The sequence below is a fragment of the Terrapene carolina genome, unplaced genomic scaffold, assembly GCF_002925995.2.
Source record: "Terrapene carolina triunguis isolate 2854851 unplaced genomic scaffold, T_m_triunguis-2.0 Scaffold31, whole genome shotgun sequence".
Taxonomy (NCBI): Eukaryota; Metazoa; Chordata; order Testudines; family Emydidae; genus Terrapene; species Terrapene triunguis.
The window spans coordinates 7,429,102-7,445,652 of NW_020664382.1; the positions used below are offsets into that span (position 1 = coordinate 7,429,102).

The window sequence follows — 16,551 nt, forward strand, 5'->3', positions numbered from 1 at the left end:
TTTGCATCCAAAGGCCTCTTCTGAGACTAAGTACTTCAAGAGTTTATATACTGTCATTTTAATATTTATCTGGACTAAACTTTAGTCCACGTACAGTATATGGAGTATGTATACAAGAAGCAATGCAAGTTGCTTCAGACAACATAGAAATAGTGCACATTAACTGGATTTAGATTGATTTCCAGGTTTGTCACTTAGGAGGAGAGTAATGTAAATATACTAGCATTATATTATACTGCATGCAAAACAAACTCATCATCCTGAAGTGAATAGTCGCCAAGAGTTCCTGAAGGAAAACCCTTCACTGAGAAGTCCTGCGGGAGTGACTTTGATGACAGCATGTTGTTTTGAGTCTTGCAGAATTGGACCATAACCACCCACTACCATCAGCAAACTCTGAGCAGTGGACCAAGTGAGAAATAAGAAGGATGTTAGATTTAAATGAAACTGCCATTTTGTATTGCCAATATTTACATGAGTATTTATGAATCTCAACAAGGGTGAAATGTGGCCAGGTGTACCAGCAAACGCAGATTTTCTTGATGAAAATAGTTGATGTCCCGATTCTGCAAAGCAGTTAAGCATGTGCTTAAGTCCATCCTTATTTAGCACATCACTTAAGCATGTGCTTAAAGTAAAGTATAAGCTTAGGTATTTGCTGAATTGGAGCCTGAAGCTGAAAATCTCCCTTTTGTGGGCTAAAATTAATTCTTTTTCACAAATTTGCTCCAGGGAAATGTTTCCTCTTTTGCACAGAACTTTTATCATTTTCACAGCAAAACAGATTTATTTATTTAGGCAGTAAAATGACACTTTTCAACCTATGAATATGCACAAACTACTTGATTTTCTCAAAAAGGAATTCGAAGCCATAATATTATATTATATTCTTTGCAATCTGCTGCTGTTTTCACTGGTAGCAAATACTATTTTCACACAGTTAAATAATTAGGAGGGGACAGGAAAGGTCAATTATTTTATTGTTGATAAATACAGACAAGCAACTTACTTCAGTAGTTTGATATTGCACATAATCAACTCCTTCCAATTAACAAAAATCATAGCGACCTCTTTTTCTGTTAGCAGCTCAGACTCCATCAGTGGTTTCTGGAAGATCTACAGATGCAGAAAATGAAGCAATTTAGAAAGTGTACTGTTAAATCAATTCAAAGTGACAAAGCTTCCTGTTCATAATCTCCATGTAGAGGTCTGCGTACTTAATAATAATAATATAACATTTAATTTTCATTAGAACAGATTTCAAACATACTGTCGGCCTTAGAGCTCCATAATGTTTCCAGATAAGATGTTCGAGAACAGTGTATCACTTCACAAGGCATAATCTAAACTTGCATCAGTGATGTTAATTACAAGATGGCTTATTTCTGTTTTAACCTTGGGCATTTCCTTATACTAGTGGTCCCTTGCAAAATATCTCAGTAATAAATTACATAGAAGTCTACTTTGGCCTCAACTCTACAGACGCCTGATTTATTACTGATTAGAGCTGGAAAAAATTTTTTTCCTGGCAAATAGAAAATTCACCAAAAAAATCATTTTGGGGAGTATCAAAACTATTCATGAATTTGTACTGAATTCAGCAAATAGTTTCAGCCAAAAGAAAAAAAAAAAACTAAAAAAAACCCATAAATATAAAAATATTTAATTTCATTTCAAAATGAAATGTCTATTTGAATCAACCTGAATGAAATTATTTCAGTTTTTCATTTTGGCAAGAAAAATTAACTGATTTTTTTTCCAGTTTTTTTGCTGCAGTCACAGAACTGAATAAATAATTATTCACTGATTTATTTTATTTATCTAACCACATATCAGGTTTGCATATCTTGACCATTTTGGCAAAGAAGGGCTCTCCCTCAGTTAAGAGGCTCACCTTAGATGTCTATCTGGCTTCCATTTTCCCGGCATGAAAGATGCACATAATAACTATTAAGCAACTGAATTTAGGCACAGAAAAGCAGATAACTAAGTGCCACTGTGGCTGTAGAATCTCTGCGCAATGAGTTAAACCTCTAAGTCTTAAGAGAATATACATGAGAAATAAACTTTTAGACTCAGGAGTGAAAAGACTGTACTAAAACAGAAGGTTTAAATGATGATGTCTCAATGCTGATAATAAGAGACTCACATGCTCATGAATACTAAAAGCTCAAGTCAAGTCAGACAAGGCAGGAATTTTCAAACAAAAAACGACAACTTTGTATGATTAAGTTACTAGTCACTATTTTTTAAAAACGGAGGGACTACAGTTAGGCTCCCAAATCCATGTTTAGGCATCTAAATAAGTGACCCACTCTTCAAATGTGCTGAGCAACCAACAGTTCCCACTCAGGCGAGTATGAGGTGCTCTGTGGTCAGCACTTTTGAAAATCAAGCCACTGTTTCTGTGACTAAATGTGGATTTAGGAGCTTACTTTTCAGCTCTCCCTTTTGCAAACCTTGGCCATTCTTCTTACCTCTGTGACTAACTGCAGGTCATTTACATAGTTCTCTTCTGTTACGATCAGTTCGTGGATGTATCCCTGCCTTTTCCTTTCAGTAGGCGTCAACATGTCCAGGAGGTGTAAGTCAGCACACCCTGGAAAACACAAAGGAGACAGAGAATTTAGTGAGGGCTATTTGGAAATGGATTAAAACGGTGATATTTCAGCTAATGCTTCACTAACAATAACAGCCACCTGTTCATTTAATTTATCATTCTCTCAACACGTAACAGCACAAAATTGAAAATGTTTCATCTTTATTTACTTGAAAAATCAAAAGGCTTGAGTTGCCTCTAAAGCAAGGCTCAATAAAAAAAATCACAGTCCTACTATTTATTTGTTCATCAACTCCACTGTCTTGAACCTAACAATTAATAAAACAAATGAATGAAAGCCTGGCTAAAACAAAAGCCTGCAGTCTGAGGATGACTGAACTAAAGCTTTGGTGAGCATTAAGAGGGAGCAGATTTAAAGGACAGGGAGGCTAGAGCATCCAGGTGGATCTTAACTGCTGTGATAGGGAATACAATAAATACAACAGCGGTGAGAAGTATTCTCTCAAATAGCCATACACTGCAAGAGTCAACCCTCAGAGGTTGGTACCGTTGAGAAGAGGCTCCATTTTAGGCTATGTCTACACTAGAGAGCTTACAGTGGCACAGCTGTACCCCTGCAGCTGCCCTGCTGTAAGGTCTTCCATTCAGCCACGCTATGCCAGTGGGAGAGAGCTTTCCCATCGGCATAATTAAACCACCCCCAATAAGCAAAGGTAGCTATGTCAGCAAGAGTGCGTCTCCCACCAACATAGCATTGTCCACACCGGCACTTCTCTCAGTATTAAGATCTCAGATTTCAAAATTGACCTGTTCCCATGGAAAGTTTCGATTTTGACAAAATGGCCTTTTTTGACAGAAGAACTTGCTATTCCAAAATTTTTCATGGAGTTTAGAATGATCAACGCTTTTTATTTATTTGTTCACCAGCATCATCAATGATACCAACATACTTAGACCAGACTTTGAGGAGAGTATTGTTTTAGGTAAGGTGTTCTCATATTTTTCATAGTGTGAACCACCTCTCCTCCTATTCTCAATCACATCACTTCCTTGTAGCAACTATAGAAATTGCTTCCATGTAAACTTAATACTAGGAGAGTATTTACTATATTTTTAGCTTTTTAAATGCAATTTAGTAGCTGGAAACAAGGAAAATTCAGCCCGTCACCAGCCAGGTTTCTATGGATCACTATTAAGTAGTCCATGAACCAGTTTGGGAACCTCTGCTTTAGCCAACTCATGCTCCCTCTGTTGGCTGATTAGCAGCAGAGCACACTCATGGGTTCTACAAAAAGAGTTTTTAAAATATTTACTGGAGTGGTAGATTTGACAAAGAAAAATTAGATATGAACAGTCAAGGGGGCATCCTGTAGGACTGTAGTAACTTTAAGGTAGATCATTTTGGGGGCCTAAACACATTGAAAATGGTCCTTTAAGATATTGCATAGTGTAGTTCTTTAAATGAGATTCTTTAAACTTTAAACCTGATAAGATGAGAAGGTAACATTGAGAATAATCAATGAACTCACGCACTGGCCTAGTGAAAAATATTAGAAACTCTTGGAGTTGTTCAAAAACCAAAAGCTTCAATCCTGCTTTATAAATGGCTGCTTTCAGAGCAATTTTCCTGTACATACAGTACAACACAGGTCTAGTAACCAGTTTAGTTTTCTTACTGAGTTGCCAGGCTCAGCAAATACAAACACCGTACCTAAGTGTTTTGTTTTGTTTTTTTAAGACTGGAGAGATTTTCTCTTCAAATATGCTGATAACCTTGGTTTGAAGTGTTATTCCAACCACTAAAGTTTTATATGAAACATTTAAAATCTCAAAAAGGAACATTTTTTCAAATAGCTTGACAGATTGCCAATGGGAACTTCAAATAGGTCACTTCGAACTTCAACAATTAGTCTCCTTTTGAACATTTAATATCTGGGGGGAAAAACCTGATTTCAATCAGAGCAGAATAAGTGGAAAAGACTTTTCCAATAGAGAGAGATTTTTTTAGGTGCAAAAAGATTAGGAACTTTCTCCTCTTGACATAAAAAACAATGTTTGGGTTCCTTTTCAAACTAAAATGTGAGATGAAAGGGCTATAACTAGTGGGTTTTTTTTTAATAAAAGTCTAAATTCCACTTGCAGCTGTAATAATATTATGAATTCAACCAACTAAAAGAGATCCTTCCTTGGGAGGCCATAAACTGCCTTGGATAAGCAGGTGCTGCCGCCACTGACAAATGGAAAGCATCTATCTCAAAAACCCTAATTCAGCAAGGAACTTAAGCAGGTTCCTAACTTTAAGCATGAGTAGTCACCAGTGCAGCTACTCATGTGCTTAAGTCAGTCCGGTATCTAAACACCTTGTTGAAATGAGACTAACGTGTGTTGCTGAGCTCCTTCTCTGCACTTCTTGAAATTTTCCTGATTTTTTTAAAAAAGGAGACTTTATCATATTGAAGAGAGACTGTGGAACAGTCCTTTTAAATAAACTTGAAGTTCATTCGAACAACTTGAAGGTATAAGACAATAATTGCATCAGGAGTTAACTAAACAGACTGAAGGCATAGATCTCCCCAGGAAAGAGAGATGGTTATCATCAAGTTAACAAGAAACACCCTTGGGCTATTACTCTTTTATTCTGAAACTTGAAATCAAATATTCACAATGTAAATTAAAGAGAGTCCTCCCTCACCCCCCAATGGCTGCCACTGCGGTATGTTATTGCTATTATTTGTATTACAGGAACTTCCAGAGGCACCAATCACGATCATTGTGCTGGGTGCTCACAAAAATAAGGGAACAGTCCCTGCCCTGATGAACTTACAGGTCCTGGACAAAAGCCCATCAATTACAATGGGCTCTAGGATCAGGCCCTAAATACGGACAGAACAGTAAATTGTTAAAAATAATAGTTAGAAACATTTTATCCCTTTCTTTCTATTCATTCTCACCATCGCTACCCCTTCCCTTCCATACAGAACCTTAGCAAGGCTCTTCTCAAACGACAGTATATCTTATTTCAGATCAGAATTTGGAGGAAGAGGCTAGGATCCTCCGAATGTAAAGTAATTATGAATCACGTTGGCTTATGGAGAAGGAAGGGTTTTAGGGGAACAGAGACAAAGAGAAAAGGTCTGATCCTGGTGCCACTGAAGTCTATGGCAAGTGGGGTTCATTAGGGTTTTTCTTTTAAGCAACTAGTGGAGCAAAGGGTTTACAATTGCCAATTAAAAGAGAGGTATTTGCATATTCACAATATTTAATAAGAAACAATCATACAATTATGCAAATCCCTGCACTCTGGTTGGTTAATGAGTATCAGCCAATGCACAGATATTCAGACACACTGTATAGCTGAGAAAGAAACAGAGGATGAGGCAAACTGGACGCCTGGAATGAGAGTGTGCAACTATTCCTCTGGAAAGCCTCTCTTTGGTCTCCTGTGACAGCAGGGCCCTCTGACTTGGGGGATTCTAGAATTGTAAAGATTTATTTTACAAAATGAAAGTTCCTGCCCCCTTTCTGTGCAAAGGCAGCCTTGAAAACAAAAATGGATATAAACCAATCACTAGAGATGAATGGAACAAGCAGCGGGGCTCTACTTCTGCAACAGGAATCTGGTGGAGACATAACTATTCCACACATGCACACACCCTTTTAATGCAAAGTGAGTCAGTTATGTTTGGGATGTATCCCCAATAACGACATGGCCAGGTCGAACCACAATCTTTACGTCAGCACAGTATAGTGGTGAAATCACAACGGACTCCTGTCCACTATGTCTCAAAGAGGTGGATGCAGTACAAAATTATTTCACAGGCTTGCCCAAAAATGCTAAGGCTTTGCATAATTGGGGGAAAATAATTATATCTCAATACTTATACAGCATCTGTGCACTCTGATTGGCTAAGACAACCCCATTTTGCCTTTCTTTCTTTCTTCTGAGCTTACTGGCTAACTTCAGATGTAAGAATGGCCCTACTGGGTCAAACCAAAGGTCCATCTAGTCCAGTATCCTCTCTTCCAACAGTGGCCAGTGCCAGGTGCCCCAGAGAGCATGAACAGAACAGGTAATCATCAACTGATCCATCCCGTCATCCATTCCCAGCTTCTGGCAAACAGAGGCTAGGGACACCATCCCTGCTGTACCATCAACTTAGTACAAACAGCTGGTACTGTGCATCCTCCACTAGAAGGCAATATCAAAAGGGGTTGTAGACTCCAGTGATCAAATAGGTCTTCTCCAGCTCCAATTTCTATGACCCTATGTTGTCCGTTAAAGAATGTTTTTATAGGCCTGTAAAAAAAAAAAAAAAGACCCATTGCCTAACTACAGTCAACGTATTGTAGAAATAAAATTTAGAACTCCATTTAAAACAAATATTCTTTAACCCTTCTGCACAGAGAATCCTAAGGAAGACTGTAAAATGATGGTGGTAATGATAGTAGTGGTAGAGTAAATTGGCTGACAGCATTTTAACCACCATGTCATCAGACCAGCTTATCTGAACTCTGGTAGAGAGATGGCACTAGCCCTCCCACAAGTGCGACAAAAGGAAATCTGAAGAACATCTTTGTTCTCACATCTTTTTATCTGATATTCACCAGGACTACAGAAGCATGATTAGGACAATTCCAATGGATTTAAGGAGGGAGGCCACCTACTGACAGACAGAAGGGGTGCAAAATTCCATGATGCTTTTGTCTACCCCTCATTTTTTCCTTGCCATTCTGCTTCATTAAACAAGGCCTAAATCTTCCTTTATGGACATTTTTAACAATTTTGGAAGGTTTAATCAAGCAGCCACAGCTGAATGAACAATGGTACTCTCCTCTAGAGGCAAACAGGCCAAATAGCTGTGTTCCAGTGAAGAATATTGCTCAGTATCATTATAAATGAAAGGTATATCAAGTAAAGTACTGAAAGCGTACAAGACACGGTCCATGCCTTGAGGAGCTTGCATAGGGTATATGCTTTCTTAACTGGCCACACATATCCATCTACTGGTAGAACATGGACCGCTCTCAAAAATAGTTGAAATTTTGCATTAGGCGAAAAAAGATCTGGGAGCATTAGGTTTAAAGGGCCAGCCTACAAAATAAGTCTGCATGGGCTAATCTCTTTCTGCCAGAACAAGTCACAGACATCATATGCCTCCTTCACTTGCTCACACCCAATGCTGGAGAGGTGGTAGAGTCTTATTGATACAGATTTTTCACAACAGTCATGTTAATTTTTGTTAAAATTCTGACATGTAAATGACAGTCTGAGACTGGCCTTATGAAACTCAACAGCACACATTTCTAGTACATCACTGTCAACCCCCATTCTGCAGCTACAACAGCCTTCCTGAATGTTTTGTGGTTTTTTACACTGTCTTACTGGGGAAGAAAGGAACACTTCCTTCAATCTTGTAACAAGGAGTTGAAGGGTAAAGGCTGGTTAGGCACTCAAGGGGGAACAGGAAACCTAAAACTTTTTTAAAAATATAACTAAATTATTTCTCCCCAAAATTTGCCATGGGAAGAATAAAATCCCATGTGCACCTAAAAATATGAATTGGCAGATTTCCATTGACTTCTGGCCATTATTTAGAGCATTGCGGGGCTCTATAAATCATATCACTGATCCAGGACCAAATATTGTCCATCATGGGCCTCTGACCAGCGTATGCTAATGACAAGGAATTACGGGGAACTCATCTTGCACTCAAATACCATCATCGATTTGAAACAGGAAAGAGCATCCCAGTCCAACTTTATACTTTCTTCAGCAACAAGAGTGAGCTTCTCAATTAACAGTCTTTGAAATTTTCTATGAATGTCAACTACCAAAGTTTACTGTACAACAGAGCAAGAGGTAACTTTCACAGGGTGACATTTGAATCCCTACTAAGGTCCCAAACAGTCCTCAATGGAGTTAGAAGAACCATATTCCAAAAACTCAGAAACAGACATAGTAGTAAACTTGTTACTTAATTATTTCCTTTCAGGACAAAGCTCTCCCGGTCATCTTCCTTTCCTGGCTTTACTTTCTCACCAAACGAAGGGGAACTGACTCAGAGTCCCTCTCCTAGGGAAGAGGTCAGGATCCAGAATTACCAGAGCTGTGTGACTTTGAGGAGCAGTCCAGTATAAATAATCCTGCATGTGGTTGTGAGGAATGTGGTCTTTTCATGTGGAGCCTTTTACCTCAGTCACTGGTTTGAATTCAGTTCAGCTTGGTAGTTACCAAAAGACATTACTATCTCACTGCCAAGGAATTATGTGGACCTGTGAGTTGGAGGTGCTAGTCCAATATTCTGTGGGCACAAACCAGAACCCTCGACAGTCTGAGCACAGAGGTTAAAAAGCGAATGGACTACCAGGGCTGAACTTCCTTCTCACCACTAGCTACGGCTGCTGCAGGGTCAGAGTTTAAGCCAATTGAAGGGGCATGAAGGGCAAGGCAGGAGAGTGAATGGAAACCTCACATTAGCAATCATCCCAAAGTTCTTGTTCTGTAGCTAGGATAAATAGAGGCTTTCAGTATCCCATATTGTCAAACCAATGCCTTCCACAGGCATTAGATTCACAAACTTTACTATAGTATTAATTGATAATATAAATTGTACAAATATAAATACAGTGAAACAACACTTTTCACCTAATTGTTAATTCAATAATACAGCAGAATGAAAACTGTTCCATAATCTGATTTATACTGTTGTCAACACTAGGTCATTTCATGGCATTATGCTAGTTATCACAAGAGGGTTACAAACACATTTATATGGATTTGAGCCAGACTAGTTTTGGTTAGTTTGTGCTGAGCAAAATCAATGCAGCTTTCCTTTAAGGAGTTTCTAAAATAGAATAAAGAGGAATAAAGAAAATGAAAATGATAATTCAGGTGAGAGGCCTGATGCAAAGTCTGCAAATTTGCTGCCTATATCAGTACTTAAATACACAGTCATAGTTATTGTGTTAAACTACACACTTAGGCTACTTTTACTCAAGTAAACCGAAGTTAGAGACTAATCCCTATTCCAAATAGAAAAATCTCTCTTCTACAACCTGAAAAATGCCAAATTAAGTACAATATTCCAGACAACCCACATCCCAGGGATGAAGTCTTGCTGAAGGCAATCAGTGTTGAAAATTGTGTTGACAGCTCCATCGAGCATGCTCGGGAAGTCCCTCTCCAACCACTTTCATGAAGGAAACTTCTTCCTCAGATGACTAAATGTCTATGAACTGTGCAGAAAAGACATAAAAGGGGCCATAAACCCAATCTCATCATTGTCCCTTTGAATGACCGCTCCTTTCCTGTATGCAGTGTTGTTGTAGCTTTCCTGTTAGCCAGAAAGAGCAAGAAAAGCTGCTATGCAACATGAGGATTAACTTTTCCTATACATAGAATGGCTTTCAGGAGCCTTGCAGCATGAGGCGAGTGACAGGATTTCCCTCTTTTTCTAAATTGTGGTTAAATAAATTAAAAACATGTTGAATGATTGACAGGCCATGCACCCTTCCTCCTCTGTGTACATGTTGGTGTTACTTCCTCCTAGAGGGGGATTCATATCTGCTGGTTTTGCAGTCCCAGGTCAGGGGACTGAAGAAACAAGGACATGGGAGTAATTCATCACAGGAAGCTCTGAATCTCAATGTGGCTGTGGAGCTTGTCATTTGTGTCATTTGAGTCACTATGGCAGGCTAAGGTTTCTGCTGGATACGTCTGCTTGCCACCTGAGGCATGTTGCATATACACCAAGAAGAAGCTGCAGAACCAGGCTCGATAGCCTTTTGGGTTTTGTGTGGTTGAGGAGGCTAAAGATCTTTTTAGATGGACTGGATGAATTAAGAAGGAGAAGAGTCAAAATTGGATTCTGAGGAACAATTCAAAGTCTTTGCTTTCAATGGTGTAATATTAAAGGATCTAATGTAAACGTTTTTTGCCATTAGAGTCCCTTTGATTTTGTTTTCACATAATGTAGAAATTTGAAAATCTAGAAAGGTAACAATGGATGTGTATGACAGTTCATTCTGATACTACAATTCCTTTGAAAATAAAGTAACTACATAGCAAATACAATTCCCTTGAATTATTACAGTCTATTGAGTAAACACATATTATGGATACCTTTTACCTTCATGTGCTTTAACATAAACCATAATGGCTCACTTGAACGTCTTGTTCAGGACACATTAGTGTGTGATTTGAGCTATTTAGTGAGTTGATTATTCGCAACAATGGACTGCTTTATAAACTATTGCCGTGTCAAGTGGTACACAGCACTCTTCAGAACAAGGATTCTTGGCACACTATACACTAATGTGTTTATAGAGCAAACTTAGACTCTTCAGTTCATGGCTCATTAACCTCATGAACTTTGGTGCCATTGTGATTTGTCAATCATGCATAATAAGCCAGTGTATCAAAATTTCTTACGAAAATTTGTTTAAAAATATTGCCTGCTTGATTATTTTTTTTTTAAACAAACACTTTAAAAAACAGCACTACACAAAAAAGCACCGGACACCACTACATGTACAGAGAAGAGAAAAATATTCATTTAAGTACTGTAATTACAAAGATATTGCCCAAATTTGGAGAAAATCCATTTATGGGCTGGTGTTATACAGGCCAATATTGTGTTTAGGACAAATGTTTATAGTCAAGTTACACATCTTTACACATACTAACTTATAATGGGAATGTCGAGAAAGCCTTCACTCAAGTAACACTGGCATGCATGATTATAGTACGAAAATGTTTGAGTGCTATGCAAAATATTTACATTAAGTTATGCTGGTGTACAGAGCATATTTTTTTGCAAACTAATGAAGGAAATACATTATATTGTACCGTGCTCAATGCACTTCTAGGAGAAGGAAAATCTGTGTAGCAAACTAACAAGCAAATTTTAAGCTTAAATCCTAGTCTTAAAATTAAGTTTGAGAGTCAATGTGGTAACATACTACAATTGCTCCACTCTCTACTGATAGATGAGACTTGCATGTTGATTGGTTTCAACGTAGCATTTAGAAAACACTTACGATCAGGAGCCACGTTTGAAAAGTTGTAATTAATTGTGATCAATTTGAGTGTGTCTCAGTATGCAAAGGAAACACCACAAACTTCCCTCTGTATTAAAAGCGGAGTTTCAGGTTATTCATGTATGGTTAATTTGTTACACATACTAATACCACTTGTCAAATTCTGTTTGTACACAGCAAGAAGACGACAAACACATTTTGGTCTAGCTTTTTATACGAAGAATTTAATTATCTATACATGTGACTAATTGTAAAGGCTGTATTACAGTTGTTAAAGCTGCAGGTTTTATATATTTATATATTTTACATTCATATCAATGAAAATACTGAAGTGCAATTGAATAAGGAGCTTCACTTGTTCTTTGCACCACATGAAAAGGGGGAAGGGGTAAGGAAGGAACTCTACGACACCGCCAGCATGAAATTTAGAAATACATGAACAGAACATGACTAAATGTTAAAGTCATTAGTAGAACGGCTATATTGTGCTTGAGGCATGGTTCTTTTCCCCCCGGGTGCAGAGAGCACCAGGCATTTCATTAAGAGCTTATAACTAATGTTTGAAAGACAAACATGGCTTAGGCTACAGCACATCTACTACATAAACTTGACTGTAAGCTCCATTTAATATTAATTTGTATAAATTCCACAGTCTAGTTAAAAAATGTAAACATTGGAAATTAATTGCAGGGAGATATTTCTATACATTCTTTCTTGTCAAGATAATTACTTGTTCAAAAGATGATGTTCCATAGTCATGTAAAAGTAACAATGGTAATAAAACTTCATGTAACAGGTTGAAAAAAAAAAAAAAAAAGTCATGTTAATTCTCAAAGACCACATGAATGTAGTATTCTACTGATTTCAGATATGAAAATGCAAAAACCACACAAATCTGAGACAAACAAAACAAAGATGCTTTCTTACTGTAGCTACAAATAACCGTGCAAAATAAAATTAATGCAATAAGGATTACAGCATTATGCAAGGATAGTATCTCTTGCATTGGAAGGAAATTAATTTCTTCTGTCCACAATGTATTACACACTCAACAAGGAACACCTGATACATATAGTATAAGAACTGGAACAAAATACCAATTGGGCATGTGTTAAAGTTCCTTAAACTGATTTAACTCCTTCTGTTCTTTTGTAATAGAAAAAAACCAGACATTGATAACACTGGACAAGTGAAAAATAAAAAAAAGATACATAAAGTCTCAGATTTATGGACATTTAGAACAATTTTAATAGCACATGCAGCATTCCTTGATAGTGGGTCTTTTTGCAAGAACAAAATTGCATTGCAGAAATTTTATTTATTCTTTTCCTTTAAAAGGCTAAAATACACATTTAAAATTATTTGTAAAACTACTGAAAGCACCTGTGCAAAGGTGGAAAAAATTAGTTTGGTAACTATGAAAGCCACAAAAGGACCCACTATCCTGTGTATTTTTTTTTTTTTTTAATTTTGCTTCTATATCTGTAGATAATTAACTCAAACATTGCGATTACATGCAACTAATGTAAAATGAGGTAAACTGCTCTGCAGTGTGTTCTTCTACTCAGAAGGCAGTAGATGATCATGCTGGAAGTCACATGATCAAGGCTGCATCTCCCATCATCCCTCTGGGCAGTGATATGGGATAGTGGGTCTCTTTGAGGACTTTCAAGCCTGAGTGGGGGATGGACAACATATGATTCCTAGAAAAAGGAGGAAAACAACACATAAGCAAAACAAAACAATGAGCAAAATTCAAGCTAGGAAAATGAGTCAGGCATGTAAACAGCATGATGCAAAAATGATAAAAGGGAACATGCTACAAAGGGGATGGAACTAAAAAAACCAAAACACAAAATAAGGTTTCTTTTACAGAAGGTCTTCAAAGAGACTTTGGCAAATGCAGCAGTGGTCAAGCTTTGAGTTCTGCAAACCATAGCAGAATCATAGCAATGCTGCATGTTACATTTTAAAATACTACATAAGCAGTAACAGTAAGATAGTAAACAGGACACTTACATTGCTGGCTTGGGTCCATATCTGTCGTCAGTTTCACATAGTTGGATGGGAAGAGACCCACTTGTCCATTCACTTCTCCTTTCCACCAATCTGGGTCGTCCTTGTTCAGGACGTTTATGATCTGGCCTTTGTTGAATGCCAGTTCATCGTCATTCTGTGCAGTGTAGTCATACATGCCAATTACTTGGCACACTGTAAGATAAATGAACAAGTCTATACAATCGATAACATTCCAGTAAAATAGCATATGTAAGTGTATTCAAGTTACAATGATGATTACTGTCTGCAATATTTCCCTGGCTAGAAAATACTCAGCAAATAATAAGATGGGTTTATATATCAAGATTGACTTTCTGAAAGTCAAAACTTGTTCTAGGATTAGATATTAGTTTTCTACAGCCATTTAACTTTAGTTTTATAGTTATTCTACCCACAAAAGCTCTACAGTGATTTTATGTGGAGACAAAACAATCCCACATGTTCTGGATCTTCTCTAGCATTACAAAGCCTACTCTCTCAGCTAGGACTTGTCAACTGACAAATAACTGTGGCATACAGAACATTTTCGAACCCCCACTTTTACAAATTTAGGGTATGGACTCTTTCTTCAAAGTATTATAACTTCTCTTTGAAGGGGGAGAAAGCCTAAACACAGCTCCAGTCAGGAGAAAGCAAGCAATGATATCCCTCTGGTGCCAATGCTGCCAGAGATGTTTAGAATATCAGAAATTAGAGACTGTTGGGAGGGGAGGGGGGAAGAGGGAAAAAAAATCAGAAAACTTGTTAGGTCATTTAACCCATCCTCTTGCCAGGGCAAAATTGTTGCCTGCAATATATTTTTCTATTTTCTTATCATGGAACTCAGTATATCTGAGTGGCTCCCAGGACACAATGGGCTCTGCACAATCACAATAGAGAGGAAAATTAGAAAACTGGCCCAATTCTCCCAAACAAGGTAGGGCTGTATTCTCTTTTAAACAAAACAACAACAACAACAACAACTTATTTCCTTATCCTTTCCGCTGTGTTCTATGTTCCAAGCAATGGGGCTTCTGGTATTTTCCCCTCAAAAGATCGTTTGACAGTCTAATAGATCTCAGTGTCAGGAAACAGCTCCATGATATTCAGCATTAATTTCCTCCCAGTACTCCATGCTAGCACTTGTATAACTCCAAATAATTCCTGTTTACTTTTCCAGAGACCTGGGGCCTGTTATGACTCCTTTTAATTATTGCTTTGCCTATCATGCTAAGGAGGAGTCAGATAACTAATCCAAGCTAATTTCCACATTTGACTATATATGGTGTACACATTTCAGTGCAGAGTTTCTCTAACATTTATACATTTTTAGCATTCTGTTTCTTAAGCTGAAAAAAGGTAATTTGTCATCCATTGTTATTTGTCCCAACTAATACTGTATCAAGCCAAATAAAGTCTGAATTTGGTCCTATCCCACTACACTTAAGTTTGCTAGTGAAGTTTTGAATATATAGTAGAACCTCAGAGTTATGAATACCAGAGTTATGAACTGTCCAGTCAACCACACCCCTCATTTGGAACCAGAAGTACACAATCAGGCAGCAGCAGAGAAAAAAAAGAAGCAAATACAGTACAGTACCGTGTTAAATGTAAACTACTAAACTCTAAGGTTCTACTGTACCCCATCTCAGATGGAAAACCCTAGGAATGATCCCAATTTGCTTGCACTCCTAGCAGTGACAGCAGCTCCAAAACCCACAGATAACTATATAAGTAAATTAAAGCGTATGTACCCCTCATTTCTATTAAAAAAACAAAATAATGATATGCAGTTGGCCCAGTGGTTATCTGTAATACTTCATCTGATACATGGGTTAGAATCAGAGTGCAGGTTCCTGTCTCGCTCTCTCCAGCTCAGCACAAGCTACAAATACTATGGAAGCAGCACACTTATTCTTTAAAGTAAGCAGGAATGCTTGGAAACAGGTTTCCTAGTATTTCTATAAAATAACCTCTCTACCTGTGGCAATACAGAAGTGGCACTCACAGGCTATGAAGGAAGTCCTGCTCATTTCTCAAGCTAGGAGGACAGTGCTCACATCACAGGTTTAGAAGGGGACAGATATAAAGCAGTGAGAAATTAAGAAAGTCTCAAGGTCCCAATAGGCAAAATGCGTCCATGCAACAGAATTTAAAAAGCTGTCCAAAGTCATACAATTCATGTTATGTTATGATAGTCCTTCCCCTTCAAATTCCAGACATCATGTGCTATTGCACACTTTAAAGACCCCTCTCTATGTACTACCCTGGCCACTACTCTCCTCTTATGAAGATTCTTCTCAGTTCTACTCCCCACAGCCATAAGTTGCTCCTTTGCATAAAAAACCCTCTATATTCTGTTCCACCAGCCCATACCTCCAGACTTCCTCCATAAAGACACCCTATTAGACTGACCACATGCCAAATGAGGACATTATCATTACAAAAGGAAATACAAGATCGTCCCTTTTCTTCCACACACTCTCCAAAGTCAATATAAAGTTGTATTTGATACGATCATGTTTGATGTGTCCAATATTCATTATACGAATAATGTAAGACATTACTAGAATGTTTATGTATTTGTATAAAACATTGTTTAGCGCTTGTGAAAGGTTCTAGCTTGTCAGCCCTATAATACAGAAAATACAAGTGCCTCTGCAATGCCTTGCTAGTGTGCCCCAAGCCTGAACTGGTGGGAGCTACCTCACCAGTGGTGAAAAGATAGATCAGTCTTCATGCCAGTTGACTTTTTTGCTTCCCTGCTAAGTCTACCAATAAGAGGGCCATTTAGTGCTACTTGGGATGCAGACTTTTCTGATGTGGCCACCTGCAGGGCCGGCTCCAGGCACCAGCTTGCCAAGCAGGTGCTTGGGGCGGCCACTCTGGAGAGGGGCGGCACTTCCAGCCATTCG

At 38.0% G+C, this 16,551-nt stretch overlaps 1 protein-coding gene across 1 annotated transcript in view; it reads right to left on the reverse strand.

The window, feature by feature from the left end:
* ITSN1 (intersectin 1) overlaps nucleotides 1-16,551 on the reverse strand; it is a 205,198-nt gene that overhangs the window by 21,781 nt on the left and 166,866 nt on the right. Inside the window, exons 28-30 of the mRNA XM_026652104.2 lie at nucleotides 13,619-13,810; nucleotides 2,478-2,599; nucleotides 1,010-1,116 (exon numbers count right to left, since the gene is read on the reverse strand). Of these exons, the coding sequence (XP_026507889.1) occupies nucleotides 1,010-1,116; nucleotides 2,478-2,599; nucleotides 13,619-13,810 (421 nt within the window). The remainder of the gene's footprint in view (nucleotides 1-1,009; nucleotides 1,117-2,477; nucleotides 2,600-13,618; nucleotides 13,811-16,551) is intronic.